Source organism: Trachemys scripta, chromosome 10, assembly GCF_013100865.1.
Source record: "Trachemys scripta elegans isolate TJP31775 chromosome 10, CAS_Tse_1.0, whole genome shotgun sequence".
Taxonomy (NCBI): Eukaryota; Metazoa; Chordata; order Testudines; family Emydidae; genus Trachemys; species Trachemys scripta.
In genome coordinates, this window is record NC_048307.1 from 85,789,097 (window position 1) to 85,813,189 (window position 24,093).

A 24,093-nucleotide genomic window follows, 5' to 3' on the forward strand; every position below is an offset into this window, starting at 1 on the left:
TCCCAAATGACTCTCACACAAGGAGCTTGCTCTGCGTAGGTAAGGCTCACTTCAAAGAGCGGTGTCCATATGTATATCATTCACAAAACAGATTCTAGTGGCTAGAGCCCTTTGCCTGAAGCAGCACCTTCTTGAGCAGGCCATGAGGCCTGTTTCAGCACTGAGGTTTGTGTTGGATTGGAGGTCGACCTCTATCAGTGGGACTGGCTTGCATTCTGGGACTGGTGCCTCTACAAAGAAGTGAAGAAGCTGCTCTCCATCAAGTGTGCCAAGGAAAAAGTCTCATAAGACCAATTGAGACATCTCCAGGTTTCATAGAGACTCTTTTCCTCATCCAGGAAGAAGTGTATGGCTACTGTTGGCACACGGGATGGAGCAGGTCCTTCTGACCACTCCCCAGTACCGTGTAGGGGTGCAAGTGGCCCATACCATCAACTCAGATTCTGGCCCCGTGTCATCCATTGAGTCTGGTGCCGAAGAGGACAATGCTAGCACCACTGTTTCCACACTGGCGGCATATTAGGCAGCGGTGGACCTCCTCTGCCTTTCTGTCCTGAGCTCTCCCTTGGTTCAGGACTTCACCAAGGCTATGGCATCCATGGCCTTGCTGTCTGGATGGGCTGCTGAAGCTTTGGGTCCATCGGCATCACATCCCAGTGCTCCCCTTGCCACAGAATAGAAGTGAGGCTGGTGCCAGCTCGGCACAAGAAACCTCCTCGGCACCAGGAAATTCCCCAGGACTGCTGCACTTCGCACTGCCGTTGTTACCATGGCTGCACTCTCTGCCCTCCACCTTGGCACTGTCAGTTGCTGTGGTACCACCGCTGAGTTTGGTACCAACACCAGTGACAACTGAGGCGTACTCTGGTTCGTTGTGGTGAACTGCCATTGTAAGTACACAGTCCTTCTCTTCAGTCTGTCTCCTTCCCCACCCCATCCCAGGGTTTTACCAACTATATGACAAGTATCAGAGGGGTAGCCGTGTTAGTCTGAATCTGTAAAAAGCAACAGAGGTTCCTGTGGCACCTTTGAGACTAACAGAAGTATTGGGAGCATAAGCTTTCATGGGTAAGAACCTCACTTCTTCAGATGTCTTGCATCTGAAGAAGTGAGGTTCTTACCCACGAAAGCTTATGCTCCCAATACTTCTGTTAGTGTCAAAGGTGCCACAGGACCCTCTGTTGCTTTTTTTTACAACTATATGACAGTGTACCTCAGGAAGAAAGGAATCTGTCTTCCCATATCTGCACAACTAGCTACTAAGGTCAGAAAAGTCAGGTCCAGAGAAGAAGTTCTTATCACATACACATTACACTGCTCACTCGGCCATCCTACACAACATTGGTTCTTCTTCGAGTGCTTGCTCATATCCATTCCATTAGGTGTGTGCGCGCCGCGTGCACGATCGTCGGAAGATTTTCTACCCTAGCAACACCGGCGGGTCGGCTGTGGAGCCCCCTAGAGTGGCGCCCTCATGGCGCTGAATATATACCCCAGCCGACCCGGCGCCCCCTCAGTTCCTTCTTACCGCCCCTGACGGTCGTTGGAACTGTGGAGCGCGGCATAGCTGATCTCCACTCTCCCTAGCTTCATTTGTTATAGCAGTTAGATAGTTTTAGTGTTTATAGTTAAATAGTTAATAGTTGTAAAGTTGTTATATTAGTTCAGGGGATTAAGGGGGTCTCTCCCCCTTTTTTCTCCCCCGGCACCGGGACCGGGCTCATGCCCAACGCTCCCGGCTTCAAGCAGTGCGCCTCCTGCGCAAAGCCTATGCCCACGAGTGACCCGCACGACTCCTGTCTGAAGTGCCTGGGAGAGTCCCATCAAACAGATAAGTGTAAGATCTGTAAGGCCTTCAGACCTAGGACCAAGAAGGAGCGGGACTTTCGGCTCCGGCAACTCTTAATGGAGGCGGCACTGAGTCCATCCACTACTCAGGCCCCGGCACCTAGCGCCTCGGTGCGCAGTGCCCCGGCGGCGCCGGCAGCGACGACCACGCGAGCGGCGTCGGACAAGCCTCCCCGGCACCGGACCTCGTCGGCACCGCAGGTACAGCAAGTGCCTCGGCGCCGTTCGTTATCCCCAGGGCATAAAAAAGCCCATAAAACGGGGACCACCGTGCCGAAGACGCCGGCTCCCCCAGTGCCGGGGGTAGAGCCGCGTCCGCCGGTGGAGCACCGGAAACAGGTGCCTCCAGCACCGTCGACTCCGGCGCCGAAGCCGTTGAGTCCGGTGCGGACAACGTCTCCACCGAGACCGGCGGTGATTCAGTGCCTCCCGTCGACTCCTGAGACCTTCGAGGCGGCGAGAGACTTGATAGCTCTCACGGAGCCGGCACCGCCCCAACCACCGGCACCGACGGCACCGACGGCACCGTTGACCCGCCCGATCCAGTCGAGGGGGAAACCTGCCTTGTTGCGCCCTCCATCGCAAGGGCTGGAACCTCGGCACCGATCCAGGTCCCAAAGCAGGTCCCCACGCCGCTCGCAGTCCCGGCGCCGAATATCAACTCGGCACCGGTCGTACTCGCGGCCAAGATCATCTTCGCGGCACCGCTCGACGTCTCGGCACCGGTATGATCGTCGGCACCGATCAACGTCGAGACGCAGTTCTCGGCACCGCTACGGTCGACGCTCGACGTCGAGAGGCCGCTCCCGGCACCGGGCATACTCCAGGTCCTCGTCGAGGTCCAGATCCGACTCCCGGCACCGACGAGGTCATCGGCACCGGTCACGGTCCCGGCACCGGTCGCCGGCACCGCGTGGAGATAGAAGATCTCCGGACCGGCACCGTGCGGCACCGCAGCCCACGGGATTGGTCCCGACTCTCTCGGCACCGCCATGGCCATCGAGATCGGTGTCTCGCTCCTCAGAGGACCTGTCGAGATCGGCATACCCTCCTCAGGGGCAAGCCGAGGAACAGGACTTGGGCCATTGGCAGGGGATGCCGGAGGACCATTCCCATGGCCCATCTCACTGGTCGTTTTGGACCCCGTGGGCGTACCACCAGGAGCAAGGGGCTCCAATTCCCTCGACCTCTCGCTCGGGTCACTCCGTGAGAAGGGCCCCGGAGTCCACCATCTCTCGGCCTCCGCCAGGGGACACGGAGGCTTCCGTGTCCGTCGCACCTGACGCCCTGGACCCAGACGCGGGTGATGCTCCAGCCCGGGAACAGGGAGACCAGGACCGGCCCTTGGATCCGGTTCCACCGGAGGCATCTTCCTCTTCTTCGCCAGACGAGGCAGTGGCGGGCACATCCTGCACAGGCCCTCCTCCGATAGATCTTCGGGCTCACCAGGATCTTCTGCGCAGGATGGCCCGTAATATGGACCTGCAAGCGGAGGAGGTAGTGGAGGTACACGACCCGATCGTGAACATCCTTGGAGCGGATGCCCCATCGAGGGTAGCGTTACCCCTGATCCGCACGATACAATCAAATGCGGATACGATATGGCAAACCCCTGCCTCTATTCCACCCACAGCGAGAGGGGTGGAAAGAAAGTACTTTGTCCCGTCAAAGGACTATGGGTACTTGTACACCCACCCACAACCGTGTTCCCTGGTGGTGGCATCAGTGAACGCACGGGAGCGCCACGGACAGCAGGCGGCAGCGCCTAAATCAAAAGAGGCCAAGCGCCTTGATTTGTTTGGCCGTAAGATTTACTCAGCCGGTGGGCTGCAACTCAGAGCGGCAAATCAACAGGCGCTCCTGAGCCGTTACAATTTTAACTCCTGGAACTCTATGGGGAAGTTCAAGGAGTTGATTCCCCAAGAGTCCAGGGAAGAGTTTGGGGCCATGGTAGAGGAGGGTAAGAAGGTGGCTCGGACCTCCCTACAGGCCTCCTTGGACATAGCGGACTCGGCTGCGAGGACCATGGCCTCGGGTATCGCTATGCGGAGGATCTCCTGGCTTCAGGTTTCGGGTTTGCCTCCGGAGCTGCAGCAAACCCTACAGGATCTCCCCTTCGAAGGGCATGGATTGTTCTCGGACAAGACGGACTCTCGCCTACAGAGCCTCAAGGACTCGAGAACAATCATGCGCTCCCTCGGGATGCATGTTGTGGGCCCTCAGCGCAGGCCATTTAGGCCGCAGCCTCAGCGCTTCTACCCCCCCCCGCCTCGACAGAGACAAGACTCGGCCCGGAGGCGAGGACGAGGTGGTAGGAGAAGGTGGACCGGCCCTCAACCTGGTCAGAACCAAGGGCCACCAAGACCACCTTCAGGTCATAGACAGAACTTTTGAAGGTGCGGTCGAGGACGGCGCCCCAGTCATTCCCCAGGATCCAGCCCCCTCCTTTCGGGATCGTCTCTCCCACTTCCACCGTGCTTGGTCCCTTATAACTTCGGACCGTTGGGTCCTCCGCACGGTGGGGAGGGGATACGCTATCCAGTTTTCTTCTATCCCCCCCTCCTCCCCCCCTTCCCCGTCCCTCTTCAGGGACCCTTCTCACGAGCAACTTCTTATACAGGAGGTTTCTACGCTCCTGGCCATGGGGGCCATAGAGGAGGTTCCGATAGAGTTAAGGGGCAGGGGATTTTACTCCCGTTACTTCCTGATCCCCAAGTCCAAAGGAGGTCTGCGACCCATCTTGGACTTGCGCGGACTCAACAAATTCGTAGTAAAGTTGAAGTTCCGCATGGTCTCTTTGGGGGCCATTATCCCTTCCCTCGATCCTGGAGACTGGTTCGCCGCCCTCGACATGAAAGACGCATACTTTCACGTTGCAATCTACCCGCCTCACAGACGCTTCCTGCGATTCGTGGTAAACACGGTGCACTACCAATTTGCAGTCCTTCCCTTCGGCCTATCCTCGGCCCCAAGGGTGTTCACGAAATGTATGGCGGTCGTGGCAGCGTACCTTCGTCGGCAAGGGATACAGGTGTTCCCGTACCTAGACGACTGGCTGGTGCGCGGTCGCACCAAGGAGCAAGTTCAAGCTCACGTCCACAGAATAGTGCACACATTCAACGAGTTGGGCATCCTACTCAACAAGGACAAATCCACTCTAGAACCTACCCAGAGAATAGAATTCATCGGCGCAGTTCTAGACTCCAGACGTGCACAAGCCATCCTGCCAGACAACCGCTTTGGCACCATCACGAACCTCATTCAAGGGCTCAAGGCCTTCCCAACTACCACGGTGAGGTCGTGCCTTACCCTGCTGGGTCACATGGCTTCCTGCACGTACGTAACCAGGCATGCCAGACTTCGGCTTCGCCCACTTCAAACCTGGGTGTCATCAATATACCGTCCACATCGGGACAGCCTGAACATGGTAGTCACGGTCCCGAACTCGGTCCTGGCCTCCCTCACCTGGTGGCTAGATCACAATGTGGTCTGCGAGGGGATGCCATTTCACGCCCCACAACCCTCTCTGCACCTGGTCACAGACGCGTCATCTCTGGGTTGGGGCGCCCATCTCAACGAACACCATACCCAGGGCCTGTGGACTACACCCCAGCTAGCCCTGCATATCAATGTTCGGGAACTGATGGCGGTACGCCTGGCGTGCCAGGCATTCCTCAATCTCCTACGTGGCCGCTGTGTGCTGGTTCTCATCGACAACACCACGGCCATGTTTTACATCAACAAGCAAGGAGGAGCACGTTCGTCAATTCTATGCCAAGAGGCCATTCGCCTGTGGGACTTCTGCATCGCCCACTCGATCCATCTCACGGCATCGTTCCTCCCTGGAGTCCAGAACACTCTAGCGGACCGACTCAGCAGGTCCTTCCAAACGCACGAGTGGTCTATCCGTCCGGACATCATACATTCCGTCTTCCAGAAGTGGGGGTTTCCCCAGATAGACCTGTTTGCATCCCGAGACAACAGGAAGTGCCACATGTTCTGCTCCCTACAAGGTCGAGCTCCGGGCTCCCTCTCGGATGCGTTTCTCCTTCCCTGGAAAGATCACCTGTTTTATGCCTTCCCTCCGTTTCCTCTGGTCCACAAGGTACTGCTCAAATTGCGCAGAGACCAGGCACAGGTAATTCTGATCGCTCCAGCGTGGCCGAGACAACATTGGTACACCACACTGTTGGAGCTCTCGGTTCAGACACCGATCACACTTCCATTATGTCCGGATCTCATATCTCAGGACCACGGTCGGCTGCGTCACCCCGACCTGCAATCACTCCACCTCACAGCGTGGCTGCTCCATGGTTCACCCAGGCAGAGCGGCAATGCTCGCACTCTGTCCAACAGATTCTGCTGAGCAGTAGAAAACCCTCAACACGGACCACGTACCTGGCCAAGTGGAAACGGTTCTCCTGTTGGTGCGAACAACGAGCCACGCCCCCGTTGCAGGCACCCATTCCTCTCATATTGGAATATCTCCTCTCCCTAAAACAGCAAGGGTTGGCGATATCTTCAATCAGAGTTCACCTGGCTGCTATATCAGCCTTTCACCCGGGGGAACTCGCGTCCTCGGTATTCTCTAACCCGATGGTCGTTAGATTCCTCAAGGGCTTAGACCGGACGTACCCACAACAGCGTCAGCCCGTCCCGACGTGGGACCTCAACCTGGTTCTCTCCAAGCTCACAGGTCCTCCATTCGAACCACTAGCCACCTGTTCACTCTTGTACCTATCCTGGAAGACAGCCTTCCTCGTAGCCATCACCTCAGCAAGGCGAGTTTCTGAACTCAGGGCGCTTACATCCGAGCCCCCTTATACAGTTTTCCATAAGGATAAAGTGCAGCTTCGCCCACATCCTGCCTTTCTCCCCAAGGTGGTTTCTCCATTTCATATCAACCAGGACATATTTCTCCCGGTCTTTTATCCCAAACCACATGCCACTCGCCAGGATCAACGTTTGCATTCCCTGGACGTACGCAGGGCCCTGGCCTTCTATATTGACCGCACAAAGCACTTTAGAAAGACGACGCAACTCTTTGTTGCAGTAGCCGACCGAATGAAAGGCTCACCGGTCTCCTCACAACGCCTATCCTCCTGGATTACGTCTTGCATCCGGACTTGCTATGACCTGGCAGGTGTCTCAGCACCACACCTCACCGCTCACTCCACGAGGGCCCAAGCCTCCTCGACTGCTTTCCTGGCACATGTTCCGATACAGGACATTTGTAGAGCGGCGGTTTGGTCATCAGTCCACACGTTTACAGCTCACTATGCACTAGTGCAACAGTCCAGGGACGATGCTGCATTCGGGTCAGCGGTTTTGCACACAGCAATGTCTCACTCCGACCCCACCACCTAAGTTGGGCTTGGGAGTCACCTAATGGAATGGATATGAGCAAGCACTCGAAGAAGAAAAGACGGTTACTCACCGTTGTAACTGTTGTTCTTCGAGATGTGTTGCTCATATCCATTCCAAACCCGCCCCCCGTCCCCACTGTCGGAGTAGCCGGCAAGAAGGAACTGAGGGGGCGCCGGGTCGGCTGGGGTATATATTCAGCGCCATGAGGGCGCCACTCTAGGGGGCTCCACAGCCGACCCGCCGGTGTTGCTAGGGTAGAAAATCTTCCGACGATCGTGCACGCGGCGCGCACACACCTAATGGAATGGATATGAGCAACACATCTCGAAGAACAACAGTTACAACGGTGAGTAACCGTCTTTTATCAACATTGGTACTCCTCAGGAAATCGAGTTCACTGGGACCCTAATAGACTCAGACTCAGAGATTGTTTTTCCTGATCTACTATTTTCAGATGATTCACCTCCTTTGTCTCTGCAGTCTCAACATTCCACAAAAGTTCGGATGTGCCTGAGGGTCTTGGGCCACATCTCTGAATGCATGCAGGTTCAATTTGCCAGTTTGCGTCTTTGCCCTCTTCAAAAGTGGCTCAAGACACTTGACCATCTAATCCTTCACCGCTTAGAAAGGTTGATCGTGGCCTCCTTGCACTAGTGGACAGTTCAGGGGAATGTATGTCAGGGCATTCCCTTCATCTGGCCCTACCAACCAGGACTATTTTCACCGATGCCTCCCTGATGGGTTGGGGAGCACATTTGGGATTGCTGAAAGTTCAGGGTCTGTGGTCAGAGCAGGAAGTTCCATTGCATAACAAAGTGCTGGAGCTTCACACCATCTACAATGCCTGTCACACTTTTCTAGACCTCATCAGGGGCTTAGCGGGTCACATACTTACCAACAATACCACCATGATGTATTATGTGAACAGGCAAGGAGGAGCACAATCCAGGGTGCTCTGTCAAAAGGCAATTATGCTATGGCAGTTGTGCATTGACGAGATCATCATTCCAATAGCCAGTCACTTGCCTGGAGTCCAGAATCATCTCATGGACCATCTCAGCAATAATTTTTCTCTGAGTCATGAGTGGTCTCTGAAGCCCAGTGTTCTGCGAGTCATTTTCGCGACTTGGACCATCCCAATGATTGACCTGTTCACTACAAGGGACAATAGGAAATGCCATCTGTTCTGCAGGCTCCCTGACCGACACCTTCCACCTCAGCTGCCACTCAGCTTCCCTATACGCTTTTCCCCCTTTCCTATACACTTTTTCTCCGATCCCAGTCATTCTGCAGGTTATCCTCAAGCTAAAAGCAGATTGGGCCAACCTCATCCTCATTGTGTTGGCATGGCCAATGCAGTGTTTGTTTACCAACCTTCTCGTGTTGTCAGTTCAGCATCCTATATCCCTTCCTCTTGATCCCAACCTGCTCACACAGAATCATGGTCACATTTTGCATCCTTTGCTCAGTTCCCTTCATCTTACTGCATGGCTGCTCTGTGGTTGAATGAGGAGGGAGAGAAATGTTTGGTGGCTGTTCAACAGGTCCTACTCAGTAGTAGAAAATTCTATACCAGAATGTCCTATTCAGCAAAATGTAAGCAGTTTTCTATGTTGACATTGGCCCATAGATTTCAGCCAATGCTGGCTTGTATCCAGGACATCCTGGAGTACTTGCTGCATCTTCAGTCGTCGGGTCTTACACTTAGTTCGTTGAAGGTGCATCTGGCAGCAGTCTCAGCTTTTCAACCACCCATTCGTGAAAGATTGGTATTTTCCAATGCCATGGTAGCAAGATTCTTTAAAGGAATTCTTCGTCTCCATCCGTCCATGCGGGAAATGGTTCCTTTGTAGGACCTTAACATGGTCTTAGCAGCTCTGATAGGACCTCTGTTAGAGCCTCGGGCATTTTGTCCCTTTCCTCTCATGTCAAAAAACTGCATTCCTAGTGGCGATAACATCTGCAAACAGAGTGCGAGTTGCAGGCTTTCATGGCAGAACCTCCTTAAACATGATTCTCCAAAGACAAAGTGATGATGTGGCTGCACCCAAAATTTTTGTCTAACGTGTTTTTTTTCCCTAAGCTGCTTTCATCCCTGGAGGCACAGCGCCCTCACTCATTAGATGTCAAATGATGTCTAGCCTTCTACTTGGACAGGACTAAACTTTTCTGTGCTTCATTCCTGCTCCTGGCAGTTTCCCAGTCTCAGTGAGCTCTGCTGTCTTGGAGCAACCACCCGAGGACTGCTTCCCTGGCCCCTTAGTCGCAGGACCCACCACAGGAGGTAGTTGCACTCCAGTGTGGCTTTCCTTCCTCTGCAGCCTGTCTCAGTCCCTCTCAGCTATCCATTAGCAGCCCTTTATAGGTCCAAATGCAGCCCAACCCTCTTTAATTGGCTGGATTGGACTCACTACTCTGGTCCAGGGAAGCTGGGCTTAGTCTATCGAGAGGGACCAGCTACTCTGTGACAGGTAATAACACTGCTCTACAGCCAAAATGCTTCTGAAATAAATGTAGTCAAACTTTACTAATTCTGGGTCACTGAGAACGAAAATGATGCTTAAAGTTGTTGATTGGCTCTAGTTTTCAAGATATGCTATTGGGTCAGTATATACGACCCTTGACTTGGGAATGGCGGAGGATAAGTGAGTTATAAAGGGAAGGGATCTCAATTTAAACCAGAAATGACTAAAATACATCTTTGACTGGATCTATGAATAAATCTATGACTGGGTTTGGACAGTACTTGCTTTTTAGTCAAAACAATGAATGATGCAATCTGAAGCTGGTTTTGCGTCATACATGATATGAATTGCATCGTGTTATTCCTAGAAGTCATGGATGATGTAATCATAACGAAGCTTACATCACTCTGCTGAACAAATTGCCCTATATCAGCTCTCGAAATCATACAATTTCGTGCTCTCTTATTTGTCAGTGTTTGATTTTGCAAAGGGACACATTTCTGTTTAGACAAAGTGAGCAGAGATGCCTCGTACTTGTGTGAACAGTGCAGATAACTTCTGCTATGTTTGTGGTGAAGTGACTTTTGCATCACAAAAGCGCAGTATAACCACTATGGTTAAGAAAGCCTATCACCTTTATTTTGGCTGCAAAATTGGAGATCAGGACAAGAGGTGGGCCCCACACATATGCTGCAACACTTGTGCAAAAAATCTTTGCCAGTGGTTGAACAGGAAAAGGAAATCTATGCCTTTTGCAGTGCCAATGATTTGGAGAGAGCCAACAGATCATACCAGCAGTTGTTACTTCTGCATGGTGCCTCCAGTTGGGAAAGGTGTGTCAAAGAAGAAAAAGTGGACTGTGCATTATCCAAACATTCCATCAGCTGTACACCCAGTACCCCATGGAGAAGGACTGCCGGTTCCTGATGCACCAGAATCATTCTCACTTGAGTCAGACGAGGAAGAGGATGAAACTTCTGGTCCTGAACCATCAATGTCACAGGACCCACATTTTCTCCCATCCTCCTCCTCTGAACCACATCTCATAACACAAGGTGAACTGAATGACCTTGTCAGGGATTTGGAACTACCCAAGAGTAAGGCAGAGCTGTTGGGCTCCAGACTACAGCAGTGGAATCTCCTGGCAGGTGATGTTAGGGTTTCCATGTTCCGTGACCGTCAAAAGGATCTTGTCCCATTCTTCTTCATGGAAGGTGATCTTGTAGCCTGCAACAACATCGATGGTGTGATGGCAGCCCTCAACATCGTTTACGATCCAGATGAGTGGAGACTGTTCATTGATTCATCGAAGACGAGTCTTAAAGCTGTTTTACTGCATAATGGCAATGTTTTGCCATCAATTCCAGTTGGTCATGCAGTCCATATGAAGGAAACCTATGACAACATGAAACAACTTTTGAGGTGCATAAACTATGACCAACCATCAGTGGCAGCTTTGTAGCGATTTGAAGGTCATTGCTCTCTTGCTTGGTCTGCAGACTGGATACACAAAGTACTGCTGTTTTCTCTGCAAATGGGATAGTCGTGCAAGAGATTCCCACTACATCAAGAAAGATTGGCCACTCCGACAGTCATTGGAGCCTGGGAGGAAAAGTGTTCAGCATCCACCACTTGTTGAATCAAGGAAGATTTTGTTACCACCCTTACACATCAAGCTGGGTCTGATGAAGAACTTTGTCAAGACCATTGACAAAACACAAGCAGCTTTCAAGTACCTCCGTGGAAAATTTTCAAGGTTAAGAGAAGCTAAGATAAAGGAAGGTGTCTTTGTTGGTCCTCAGATTCGTGAACTTCTTCGAGATGATGCATTTGACCATGCACTGCGTGGCAAGGAAAAGACGGCATGGAAAGCCTTCCAGTTAGTGGCAATAAATTTTCTCGGAAACAACAAGGCAGACAACTACAGGTTGTTGGTGGAAAACCTCCTCAAGGCATACAAAAGCCTTGGTTGCAACATGTCACTAAAGATACATTTTTTGCACTCTCATCTAGATTTTTTTCCACCGAACTGCGGAACAGTGAGCAACGAGCACGACGAGCGATTTCACCAGGACATTGCAACAATGGAGAAACACTATCAGGGCAAATGGAGCCCATCAATGCTTGCAGACTATTGCTGGACAGTGACAAGAGATGCTCCATTTAATGAATACAAGAGACAAACCAAGAAGCACCGAGTAGACACTGACTAGGCCTAAACTATGTACATAATAGTTTTTTGCCTTTTGTTTCATAATAAATTTTATTTATATAACCCTTTTGCTGATTTTTAAAGTGTTATATTATAACAGGTGAAATATTATCATGTAAAGCAACCATAAACACATGAAAAGACCTAGGTTTACAATTTATGATTAAAACTCTACTATCTACACAATATACATAGTTATAAAATGTAAAAACTTAAATATCTTAGAAACAGTAGCCAATCAGTTGTTTTAATTGTCATATTTGAATTCAGCACATCAAAATACATAATAAATAGCATATTTTATCTCTGAAGCAACTTCTCAAAAATTGTAGACCAGTGTAATAAAGTCAGACAGTTAGCTGAGATGTGTACCGTTTGCAAAAATATTACAGCAAATTCCAACATTCATCACACAGGTGCATTGGGACACAAATGCACCCTGCGACCAGTGTACTGTTACATCATCCCATTCACTTCTTCCACTTCTTCAAGGCTCGTTGTTGAGCTTACTTTCCAAATTTTAGCCTAACTGGTGCATGTATCTTCCTCCAGCCCAGAGCTGTGCCCCAGTCCTCCGGCATAGGTCTCTCCATTTCAGGATGGCACAGACCACCCCACAGTACCCAAAACACACCATCTCCATCTCCTGTAGGAGTTCCATCTTCATTCTTTCCTATCCAGAGTGCCTTCCAGGTATGAGTGGCCCTCTTCACAGGGTTCCATGGCCGGCCTTTTACATACTGCAGGACCAAGGGATGTATCTCTTTTCAGGATAAATTCTGCTTAGGGGACATTCTTTCATTTTGGATGGTTGATTTGTTTGTTTCAGTGTGGTTTTTTGTGGCATTTGGGTAGATGGAAGTGTCTGGGTATACCCCATGGGGAAAAGAGCAGTGGGATGCCATATGCAATCAGATGTTTAACATAGCCAAAGTCCTCATTCCAGCAGGCTTAAGGACTCGCTCATTGGGGGTTACTGCTGTCTCTGTGGCCTATTTTAAGCCATATCCTCTTGCTGAGATTTGTAGACCAGTCACTTGGCGTTCAGTCCACATATTCACCATATACTAGCATCCCACTCTGATGCTGGGTGTGTGGTGCTACAGTCTTTATTTAATTGAGAGTTCCTCAGCCCACCTTCCATGTGGACTGGACAGCTCATGAATCTCCCAAGAGTGGGAATGCACAGAGGCCTTTGAGAAAGAAAAGTTACCTAACAGTAACTGTGGTTGTTTGAGAGCTGCCACTTTACTTTGTCACTGCCCACTCACCTGTCACTCTGCCTCAAAGTTCTCTACACAGCTTGGACTCTGCTGTCCAGGTGAAGGACCTGAGGCTGTTGTGGGGCTGCACTCCCTTATATACGGTGTGATGTACTGATTGTTCAGCACCATGGGGTTCAGGTGGGGAGGTGCTCATGCAGTCCCAACAATGCACCTTTCAAGATAGCTCTGCAAGCTCTCAAGGTGCGGGGGCACCACCCCCAGAGTGGGAATGCACAGAGGTAGCTCTCAAACAACCATAGTTACTAGTAAGTAACTTTTCTTTCTTTGCATTTGGAGAAGTGAGGCATGAGTATTGACAACATAAGGACTGTTGACTGGTTTGGATGTGGATCCAGTGCGAATATGACTGGTCTAATATGGATCAGTGACAGTTTTGTTCTCATTTCAGAGCAGGAATAGGATTTTTGTTTTTGTTTTGTTTTAATGTTGTTTTGTTTCCTACTCTCCTTGGTTTCTTTTCAGTACAAAGCGCTTGATTGTAGATGTAATCCGCTTCCAGCCGGGGGAGACACTAACTGAGATCCTGGAAACTCCAGCTACCCATGAGCAGGTATGAAAAGTAGTTTGGCTCCACTCCTTAGGATACTGGATTCTTTTAAATCTAGATATATGTGGCTGCAGGTACATATGAAAGCCTAAATTCTGGGATTGTAATATATGTGGCAATTTAGGTGTGGCATATCGATGTTTCAGATCTGTGTATGTAAAATAGTGTATGTAAAGTATCTCTATAAATGGAGATTCCCTATGTACTAATGAGGAGAGGATGGAAAATGATAAAATACAGGGAGGATCTGATGAGAAACAGTCAAATGAAAAAAAGTCCCATTCAATTACATCATGCAATAGGGGACAGCCAAAAAATGACAAGTTTTTAAAATGCTTATATACCAATGCTAGAAGTCTAAATGATAAGATGGGTGAACTAGAATACCTAGTATTAAATGAGGATATTGTTATAATAGGCATCACAGAAACCTGGTGGAATGAGGATAATCAATGGGACACAGTAATACCAGGTACAAAATATATCAGAAGGACAGAACAGGTCGTGCTGGTGGGGAAGTGGCACTATATGTGAAAGAAAGCATAGCATCAAATGAAGTAAAAATCTTAAATGAACTAAATTGTACTATAGAATCTCTATGGTTAGTAATTCCATGCTTGAAAAATAAGAATATAGCAGTAGGGCTATATTACAGACCACCTGACTAGGATGGTGTTCGTGACTCTGAAATGCTCCGGGAGATTAGAAAGGCTATTAAAATAAAAAACTCAATAATAATAATAATAATAATTAATAACGGGGCATTTCAACTGGGTACATATCACCTCAGGAAGGGATGCTGAGATAAAGTTTCTTGACACCTTAAATGACTGCTTCTTGGAGCAGCTGGTCCTGGAACCCACAAGAGGAGAGGCAATTCTTGATTTAGTCCTAAGTGGAGCACAGGATCAGGTCCAAAAGGTGAATATAGCTGGACTACTTGGTAATAGTGACCATAATATAATTAAATTTAATATCCCTGTGGCGAGGAAATCTCCACAGTGGCCCAACACTGTAGCATTTAATTTCAGAAAGGGGAACTACACAAAAATGAGGAGGTTAGTGAAACAGAAATTAAAAGGTACAGTACCAAAAGTAAAATCCCTGCAAGCTGCGTGGAAACTTTTTAAAGACACCATAACAGAGGCTCAACTTAAATGTATACCCCAATTTAAAAAATATAGTAAGAGAACCAAAAAAGAGCCACCGTGGTTAAACAACAAAGTAAAAGAAGCAGTCAGAGGCAAAAAGGCATCCTTTAAAAAGTGGAAGATAAATCCTAATGAGGAAAATAGAAAAGAGCATAAACTCTGGGAAACTAAGTGTAAAAATATAATTCAAAAGACCAAAAAAGAATTTGAAGAACAGCTAGCCAAAGACTCCAAAAGTAATAGCAAAAGTTTTTTTAAATACATCAGAAGCAGAAAGCCTGCTAAACAACCAGTGGGGCCACTGGACGATGGAGATACTAAAGGAGCACTCAAAGACAATAAGGCCATTGTGGAGAAACTAAATTAATTCTTTGCATTGGTCTTCACTGTTGAGGATGTGAGGGAGATTCCCAAACCTGAGCCATTCTTTTTGGGTGACAGATCTGAGGAACTGTCCCAAATTGAGGTGTCATTAGAGGAGGTTTTGGAACAAATTGATAAACTAAACAGTAATAAGTCTCCAGGACCTGATGGTATTCACCCAACAATTATGAAGGAACTCAAATGTGAAATTGCAGGACTAACATCTGTCATCTATAACCTATCATTTAAATCAGCTTCTGTACCAAATGACTGGAGGATAGCTAATGTGATGCCAATTTTTTAAAAGGGCTCCAGAGGTGACCCTGGCAACTACAGGCCAGTAAGCCTCACTTCAGTACCGGGCAAATTGGTTGAAACTATCGTAAAAAAACAAAATTGTCAGACACATAGATGAACATAATTTGTTGGGAAATATTCAACATGGCTTTTCTAAAGGGAAATCATGCTTCACCAATCTACTAGAATTCTTTGAGGGGGTCAACAAGTATGTGGAGCAAGGGGATCCGGTGGATATAGTGCACTTAGATTTTCAGAAAGCCTTTGACAAGGTCCCTCACCGAAAGCTCTTAAGCAAAATAAGCAGCCATGGGATAAGAGAGAAGGTTATCTCATGGATTAGTAATTGGTTAAAAGATAGGAAACAAAGGGTAGGAATAAATGGTCAGTTTTCAGAATGGAGAGAGGTAAATAGTGGTGTCCCCCAGGGATCTGTACTGGGCCCAGTCCTATTTAATATATTCATAAACAATCTGGAAAAAGGGGTAAACAGTGAGGTGGCAAAATTTGCAGATGATACAAAACTACTCAGGATAGTTAAGTCCCAGGCAGACTGCAAAGAGCTACAAAAGGATCTCACAAAACTGGGCAACCAAATGGCAGATGAAATTTAATGTTGATAAATGCAAAGTAATGCACATTGGAAAACATAATCCTAACTATACATATACAATGGTGGGGTCTAAATTAGCTGTTACCACTCAAGAAAGAGATCTTGGAGTCATTGTGAATAGTTCTCTGAAATCGTCCACTCAATGTGCAGCGGCAGTCAAAAAAAGCGAACAGAATGTTGGGAATCATCAAGAAAAGGATAGATAATAAGACAGAAAATATCATATTGCCTCTATATAAATCCATGGTACGCCCACACCTGGAATACTGCATGCAGATGTGGTCACCCCATCTCAAAAAAGATATATTGGAATTGGAAAAGGTTCAGAAAAAGGCAACAAAATGATTAGGGGTAAAGAACGGCTTCCGTATGAGGAGAGATTAATAAGACTGGGACTTTTCAGCTTGGAAAAGAGGCGACTAAGGAGGGATATGATAAAGGTCTATAAAATCATGAGTGGTATAGAGAAAGTAAATAAGTAAGTGTTGTTTACTCCTTCTCGTAATACAAAAACAATGGGTCACCAAATGAAATGAATAGGTAGCAGGTTTAAAACAAACACAAGAAAGTATTTTTTCATGCAACGCACTGTCAGCCTCTGGAACTCCTTGCCAGAGGGTGTTGTGAAGGCCAATACTATAGCGGGGTTCAAAAGGGAGCTAGATAGATTCATGGAAGATAGATCCATCAATGGCTATTAGCCAGGATGGGCAGGAATGATGTCCCGAGCCTCTGTTTGCCAGAAGCTAGGATTGGGTGACAGGGCATGGATCACTTGATGATAATCTGTCTGTTCATTCCCTTTGGGGCACCTGCCATTGGCCACTGTCAGAGGACAGGATACTGGGTTTGATGGACCTTTGGTCTGATCCAGTATGGCCGTTCTTATGGATATATGATTTTTGCTCTTGTGATGATTGGATTGTTGGAAGCCATATATATATAGGGGGATGATGTAAAAAGCAGATTTCAGATAGGCCAGTGCTGGTACTAGGGTGTGAATGAGTCTAGTAGGTATTGTTTAGTTCAACAACTAATTACTGTATTCAGTGCAGGAATCACTGAGTGAAATGTTGTGGCTTTAGTTATGTTGGAGGTTAGACTAGATGATGACAATTTTCCCTTATACCGGTAGCTAAGGATACAATTCTGTCACGGAGGTCACAGATTCCATGACTTTCCAGGACCTTTGTGACAACTTCTGGGACAGGGTTGGAGCAGCTTTTCAGCCCCAGGGCTGCCAGAACAGCTGACTAGCCGCCAGTCCCAGGGCCACAGAGCAGCAGTCACTGGAACAGCTGACTGATAGTCAGCTCTGGGGACGGGGCCGCCGGAACAGCTGATCAGCAGCCAGCCGCAGGGCCGCAGAACAGCTGACCGATGGGTAGTCAGCCCCAGGACTGCTGGAACAGCTGACTGACTAGCGATCAGCCTCAGGGCTGCCAGAACAGCAGCTGCCAGAACAGTGGCTGGGATTGGATCAGTCCCCCTGGGGCAGGAGCAGCAGCGGTCAGCCCCTGTCCCTGGAGCAGGTGCAAGCCCTGGCAATGCTCTCTTTGTCCCCCTCCCAGGGTATTTTTAGTAAAAATCAGGGACAGATTATGGGCTTCCATGAGTTTTTGTTTATTGCCTGCAACCTGTCCCTGACTTTTACTAAAAATACCCCTGACAGAATCTTAACCTTACATATAGCCTTAAAATCTATCCACTCAACTTGTAATTCTCTTCTCTCCTAGGAAGCAGAGCATCAGAGAGCTATGCAGAGACGGGCCATTCGTGATGCCAAAACCCCTGACAAGATGAAAAAATCTAAATCTGTAAAAGAGGACAGCAACTTGAATCTTCAAGAAAAGAAGGAGAAAATCAAGACAGGCTTGAAGAAGTTGTCAGAACTGGGAACCGTGAACCCAAAGAATAGATACCAGGAGCTAATCAATGATATTGCCAAGGTATTCTGACAGGAGGTCACTGGTGGTTCGTTGTGTGTTTCAAATTATGGCCTCGTCATTTGTTACTCTTATTGAAGCTGCAATAGTGCAGATGGCAGGAATTTTCCAAGGTATTAAAGTAATAGTGACAGCTGGCTCTCAGAGAGATGAGTAACACATGCTCTGCTAATCTCCAGCCCTTCATATACATGCAAGAATTCACTTTTCTCATAAATACTTTGTTGATGATGGGACCTCATTGACTATAAGGAAGAGTATTTTTATTTTCTTCGGGAAAAATTCCTGAGAATCAGTCAGAAAGTGTAACATTAATTTTCCTCTTTTTAACTTTGAAACCCTAATGCATCAACTTGCCCTCTTTGTTCCCTCCTTTTTAAATTTAAATTCACTTATTCTAAAATTATTTCTTTTTAAATTGACATATTCTAAAATTATTTCTTTACAAAGATTACTCTTGTAAAGAAACCTTATTTTACATGTAAGTACAAAATAAACATTCATAATACTCTTACAAAGGCCTCCTCAGTAAACAATACTCAGTAGAGGAGAAAGGGAGAAATAAAAAAAATCATAGCTTCTGTCACATGTTTCATCCATTGTTACGGTGATGAGTTATCTGACATCAAATATTTACCAAAATTAATGCATCAGAGCGGTATATAAATACATATATAAAATAAATTGTCTCCTTTAGAGATATCAGGTAAGAATAAACCCTTAAGTGATTCCTAATTATCCAAAATAATAATGGAAGCTAATCTGGAAACTAGACATTTTCATTTGTTCATAATAATCAAAATAACATTTCTTTCTAAAAATAAAAGATTAACAAGGGAAGAAATGAAAAATTGTTCAGAACATTTCAGGACATTTGGTTTCTGTCTATAAGGATATATTTGGTTAGAAAGTCTGTGAAAGGGCTAATTAATGTCGGTATTAAACTTGGAAATGTGTGTTCCAAATGGACTATCTTAATATTGTACACTGGCTTGATAAAGGGAGCACCCAGCAATGACTCAATGGTAAAGCTTCACACATCTACCATCCTTATCTAGGACATCCGGAACCAGCGCAGATACCGTCAGAGGAGAAAGGCAGAGCTGGTGAAGCTGCAGCAAACTTACAGTGCACTGAACTCCAAAGCCACTTTTTATGAGGAACAGGTGGATTATTATAAAAGCTATATCAAAACCTGCTTGGATAACTTGGCCAGCAAGGGCAAGTGAGTACCTCAGAGCAGCGCTGGGTTTTGGGGAAAGGAATGCATAGACTACAGCTGAGAAGAGTCATGCCACCACCTCAAAGCTTCTTGATTGGACTCCCTGGGAGAGTTATTTTCTGAGTGAGGGTCTTAGGCATGAAACAAAATCAATGTAAGCCCTGGAGAGAGAACTGAGTGATGGTAGGAAGGTCTGGGATGGAGGAGAGTAGCTGGGTCATGTAAGAGGGCAAAACGTATAGAAGGGAGGGAGGGAGGGAAATGGCTAGGTGACAGCAGGTGGACTGAAGAGATGGAGGAATATGGTTGGGTCTAAAAAGGAGGACTTGGAAGAATGTAACTTTTGTGATTCACTGTGGGTGGGGATCCCCAGGAATGTAAAGTGCAGGATCACATGATAAAGTGGGTTGTTCTCTCTACTTCAAATATTTATACCAGATTCATAGATTCCAAGGCCAGAATGAACCATTATGACCATCTAATTTGACCTTCTGTATAGCCCAGGCTGTAGAACACCCCCAAAATAATTCCTAGAGCAGATCTTTTTAAAAAAAAATCGATCTTGATTAAAAAATTGTCAGTGATGGAGAATCCATCACCTGGAAATTTCAATGGTTAATTACTCTCACCATTTAAAGTTTACAACTTATTTCCATTCTGAATTTGTCTAGCTTCAACTTCCAGCCTTATGGAACTTGGTCTTTCTGTTACCTTACGCTCCCCCTATCTGTTTGTTGTGTCTCATCTTATACGTAGGTTGTAAATGGTCAGGGCAAGAACTGTGTTTTTATTATGCTTGTACAGAGCCCAGCACACTGGTCAGGAGCCTCTAAGCATCAGTTCACTGCCCCTTACTCCTGTCAGGTCTCTGAGATGAACTGGCAGTATCTTGTGGTCTACCCTCTGATAGTTGAGGTAATTCATAGAATCATAGAATATCAAGGTTGGAAGGGACCTCAGGAGATCATCCAGTCCAACCCCCTGCTCAAAGCAGGACCAATCCCCAACTAAATCATTCCAGCCAGGGCTTTGTCAAGCCTGACCTTAAAAACCTCCAAGGAAGGAGATTCCACCACCTCCCTAGATTCTTCACCATCCTCCTAGTGAAAAAGTTTTTCCTAGTATCCAACCTAAACCTCCCCCACAGCAACTTGAGACCATTACTCCTTGTTCTGTCATCTGGTACCACTGAGAACAGTCTAGATCAGTGTTTCCCAAACTCGGGATGCCACTTGTGTAGGAAAAGCCCCTGGCGGGCCAGGCTGGTTTGTTTACCTGCTGCGTCCGCAGGTCCGGCCGATCACGGCTCCCACTGGCCGCGGTACACTGCTCCAGGCCAATGGGAGCTGCTGGAAGTGGCAGCCAGTATGTCCCTCAGCTCACGCTGCTTCCAGCAGCAATCATTGGCCTGGAGCAGTGAACCGTGGCCAGTGGGAGCCGCGATCGGCCGGACCTGGTAAACAAACTGGCCAGGCCCACCAGGGGCTTTCCCTACACAAGCGGCGTCCGAGGGAAACATTGGGAAACATTGGTCTAGATCCATTCTCTTTAGAACCCCCTTTCAGGTAGTTGAAAGCAGCTATCAAATCCCCCCTCGTTCTTCTCTTCTGCAGACTAAATTCATAATTTTGGGTTCCTTCTGAACGCTTTACTGCTTCTGGGTCCCCAGAGAGCAATGAATAGAATAGTTCTTTCCAGATTTTTAACAATGAGGTTGATTAATCATTGGAACAGCTTACCAAAGAATGTTGTAAATTCACTGTCCCTTGAAATCTTTAAATCAAAATTGGATATCTTTCTGAAAGATATACTGTTTTTCAACCATAAAGTATTGGGGTTGCTACAGGAATTACTGGGTGAGGTTCTGCAGCCTCTGTTGTGTAAGAGGTCAGAGTAAATTGTAATGGGTGCAGTATATATACATGTGTACTTGCCCACACATATATAAATAGACCATAAACATATGGTCTCTGGCTTAAATAACTTAAAATGTGTGAATATTCTGTATTTATAACAACTATTTGTTAGACAATACCAATTTATTACTCATTTCCTGCCATCCACCCAGATCAGATCAAATTCTGTCATTGTTTGAACTCACTCTTATTGCCTCATTCAGTTAACTTCATTATTTGTTTTTCTCAGAGTCTCTAAGAAGCCACGGGAGATGAAAGGCAAAAAGAGTAAAAAGATTTCTCTGAAATATACAGCAGCTCGACTCCATGAGAAGGGAGTCCTGTTGGAGATTGAAGACCTGCAAGTAAACCAGTGAGTATTCTTTTAACCTTTAAGCCTAAAGTCCAAAGATCTTTACCTTACCTGGGAATAGGGAAACAAGTGTTCCTAACTCCGTCATCTTCTGCTTGTAAAACTCCTTTTCCAGGGCTTCAGTGTAGAGCAGTGGTTCTTTGCCTGCAGGCCGCTTGCAGCCCAATCAGCACGTAGCTGTGGCCCATGTGACATCCTCAGAGTCATGTTATGGATGTAGCCCCCATAACACATAGAGAGCTGCATATGAGGCTCACAATGGTAAATAGGTTGAGAATCACTGGTGTAGAGGAACAAAATTCCATCTCTCAGCCAGTGAGTTCCATCAGTGGGTTCCATCAGTCACCAAAAGTGTTCTGTAGAGACTAGTCTGAAATAGTGACAAACTGATGTCTGGTTGAGCTCCTGGAGCTGTGTAGTGTTTGTAGATTCATAGATTTTTTAAGGCTGAAAGACCAATATGAGCATATAGTCTGTCCTCCTGCATAGCACAGGTCAAAGAGTCAGCAATTTTTGCATCAAGCCCATCACTTTTGGTTGAGCTAGAACATGTCTTTTAGAAAGACATCCTTTAAAGACTTCCAAGTGATGGAGAATCCATCTCGTCCCCAGTTAAGTTTTTCCAATGATTAATTACTGCACTGTTAAAAACTATCACTTTATTTCTAGTCTGAATTTGTCTATCTTCACCTTCCAACCATTGGGTCTCATTATGCCTTTTTCTGATAAATTAAAGAACTGTCCACTGTCAAACGTCTTACAACCCCATATGTGCAATTTTATGCTATCCACACTGCATGTTGTTAGTGTATGCCAGAGTATCCTATTCATCAGTACAGCGCAATTCTTACTACTTTCACATGGAACAAATATGGGATCCAGCAGATACGTAGAACATATTATGTTTTTATTATATTTGAAAAGTTTAAGGTTTCTGTGCTATGAGTGATCTATCCAAAGGTGCATAGTGTGTGGGGATACAGAGTCAGAGTAAATGTTTTCTGGAACTTTCATTCCAAATTAACTTAACTTTCACATACTTTGATTTCTTTTAAAACTGCAGCATTCTAATATGGGATTTTAATGGATATTTCCAACCTTAACTTTAACATAAAGATTTTTTTTTTCTGGGCAATGAAAACAAAATTGGACAATACACCAGAAAATATGCTGAAGGGAACCAACCCTTCACTGACTGGTGTTGGGGAAAGAACAGATTAGATAACCGAATCTGGTGTTTCCATTTCTCAGTTCTATGAAAAACAGCAACCAAGATTGTCTGATAAGATCTGTTTTTTGGAAATTCCCCCTCATGGTCCTCCACCTCTCCCCTCAGCCCCCAGAGCCATCTATCTGTGTCTACCACAATCAGACTACAAAACCTTCCTCATCAAAGTTGGATTAGGGTCAAACAGGGTCTATGTCCCCCAAAATTTAATGGCCTCCCAGGAAAACACCACCTCCTTAGCCACCTAAATACAGTCTTGGCTTACTCACAGAGCTCACTCCTGAGCCCTTAATAGCTCTCAAAATGTAACTGTAAAGGGGGAATCATCTTTAAGTGGGTGTGTTTCTAGTGGCGTGTGAGAGATCATTTTGCGGTCCTATGCTATTTAACATTTTTATCAGTGACCTGGAAGAAAACAAAATCATCACTGATATAGTTTGCAGATGACACAAATATTGAGATCGTGGTGAACAATGAAGAGGACAGGTCACTGATTCAAAGTGATCAGGATCACTTGGTAAGCTGGACATTAGCAAACAGTATATGTTTTAATATAGCTGAATGTTAAGTTAAGAAAAAAAATGTAGGCCATACTTACAGAACAGAGGGCATGATCCTGGGAATCAGTGACTCTGAAAAAGACTTGGTGTCATGATGAATAATCAGCTGAGCATGAGCTCCCAGTGCAACACAGTGGTCCAAAGAGCAACGCAACCCTTAGATGCATGAACAGGAGAAATCTCAAGTAGGAGTAAAGAGGTTATGTTACCTCTGTATTTAGCACTGGTGCAACCACTGCTAGAGTACTGTGTCTAGTTCCAGAGTCCACAGTTCAAGAAAGAGATTGCTAAATTGGAGAGGGTCCAGAGAAGAGCTATGAGAATAGTTAAAGGATTGGAAAATATGCCTTATATAGTGACAGACTCAAGAAGATCAATCTATTTAGCCTAACAAAGGGAAGGTTACAAGCTTACAGCTCAGCCTGAAAGTATCTACATTGGGAATAAATATTTGACAGTAGGCTCTTTGGTCCAGCAGTCTAAGGTATGACAAGATCCAAGGGTGTAAGCTGAAGCTAGACAAATTCAGACTAGAAATAAAGTGTAAATGTTTTGTAGTGAGGGTAGTTAACCATTGAAATGATTTACCAAGGCTTGTGGTGGATTCTCCATCGTTGGCAATTTTTAAATCCAGATTGGATGTTTTTCCAAAAGATCTACTTTAGTTCAAAAAGGAATTATTTCAAGGACATTATATGGCCTGTGCTATTCAGGAGGTTA

The 24,093-nt window shown here is 46.6% G+C and overlaps 1 protein-coding gene across 1 annotated transcript in view; it reads left to right on the top strand.

The window, feature by feature from the left end:
- IQGAP1 (IQ motif containing GTPase activating protein 1) overlaps positions 1-24,093 on the top strand; it is a gene marked incomplete in the record, with an annotated part of 184,544 nt that overhangs the window by 145,206 nt on the left and 15,245 nt on the right. The window contains 4 exon segments of the mRNA XM_034782917.1: positions 13,641-13,728; positions 17,886-18,098; positions 19,154-19,320; positions 21,463-21,585. Coding sequence (XP_034638808.1) covers positions 13,641-13,728; positions 17,886-18,098; positions 19,154-19,320; positions 21,463-21,585 — 591 coding nt within the window.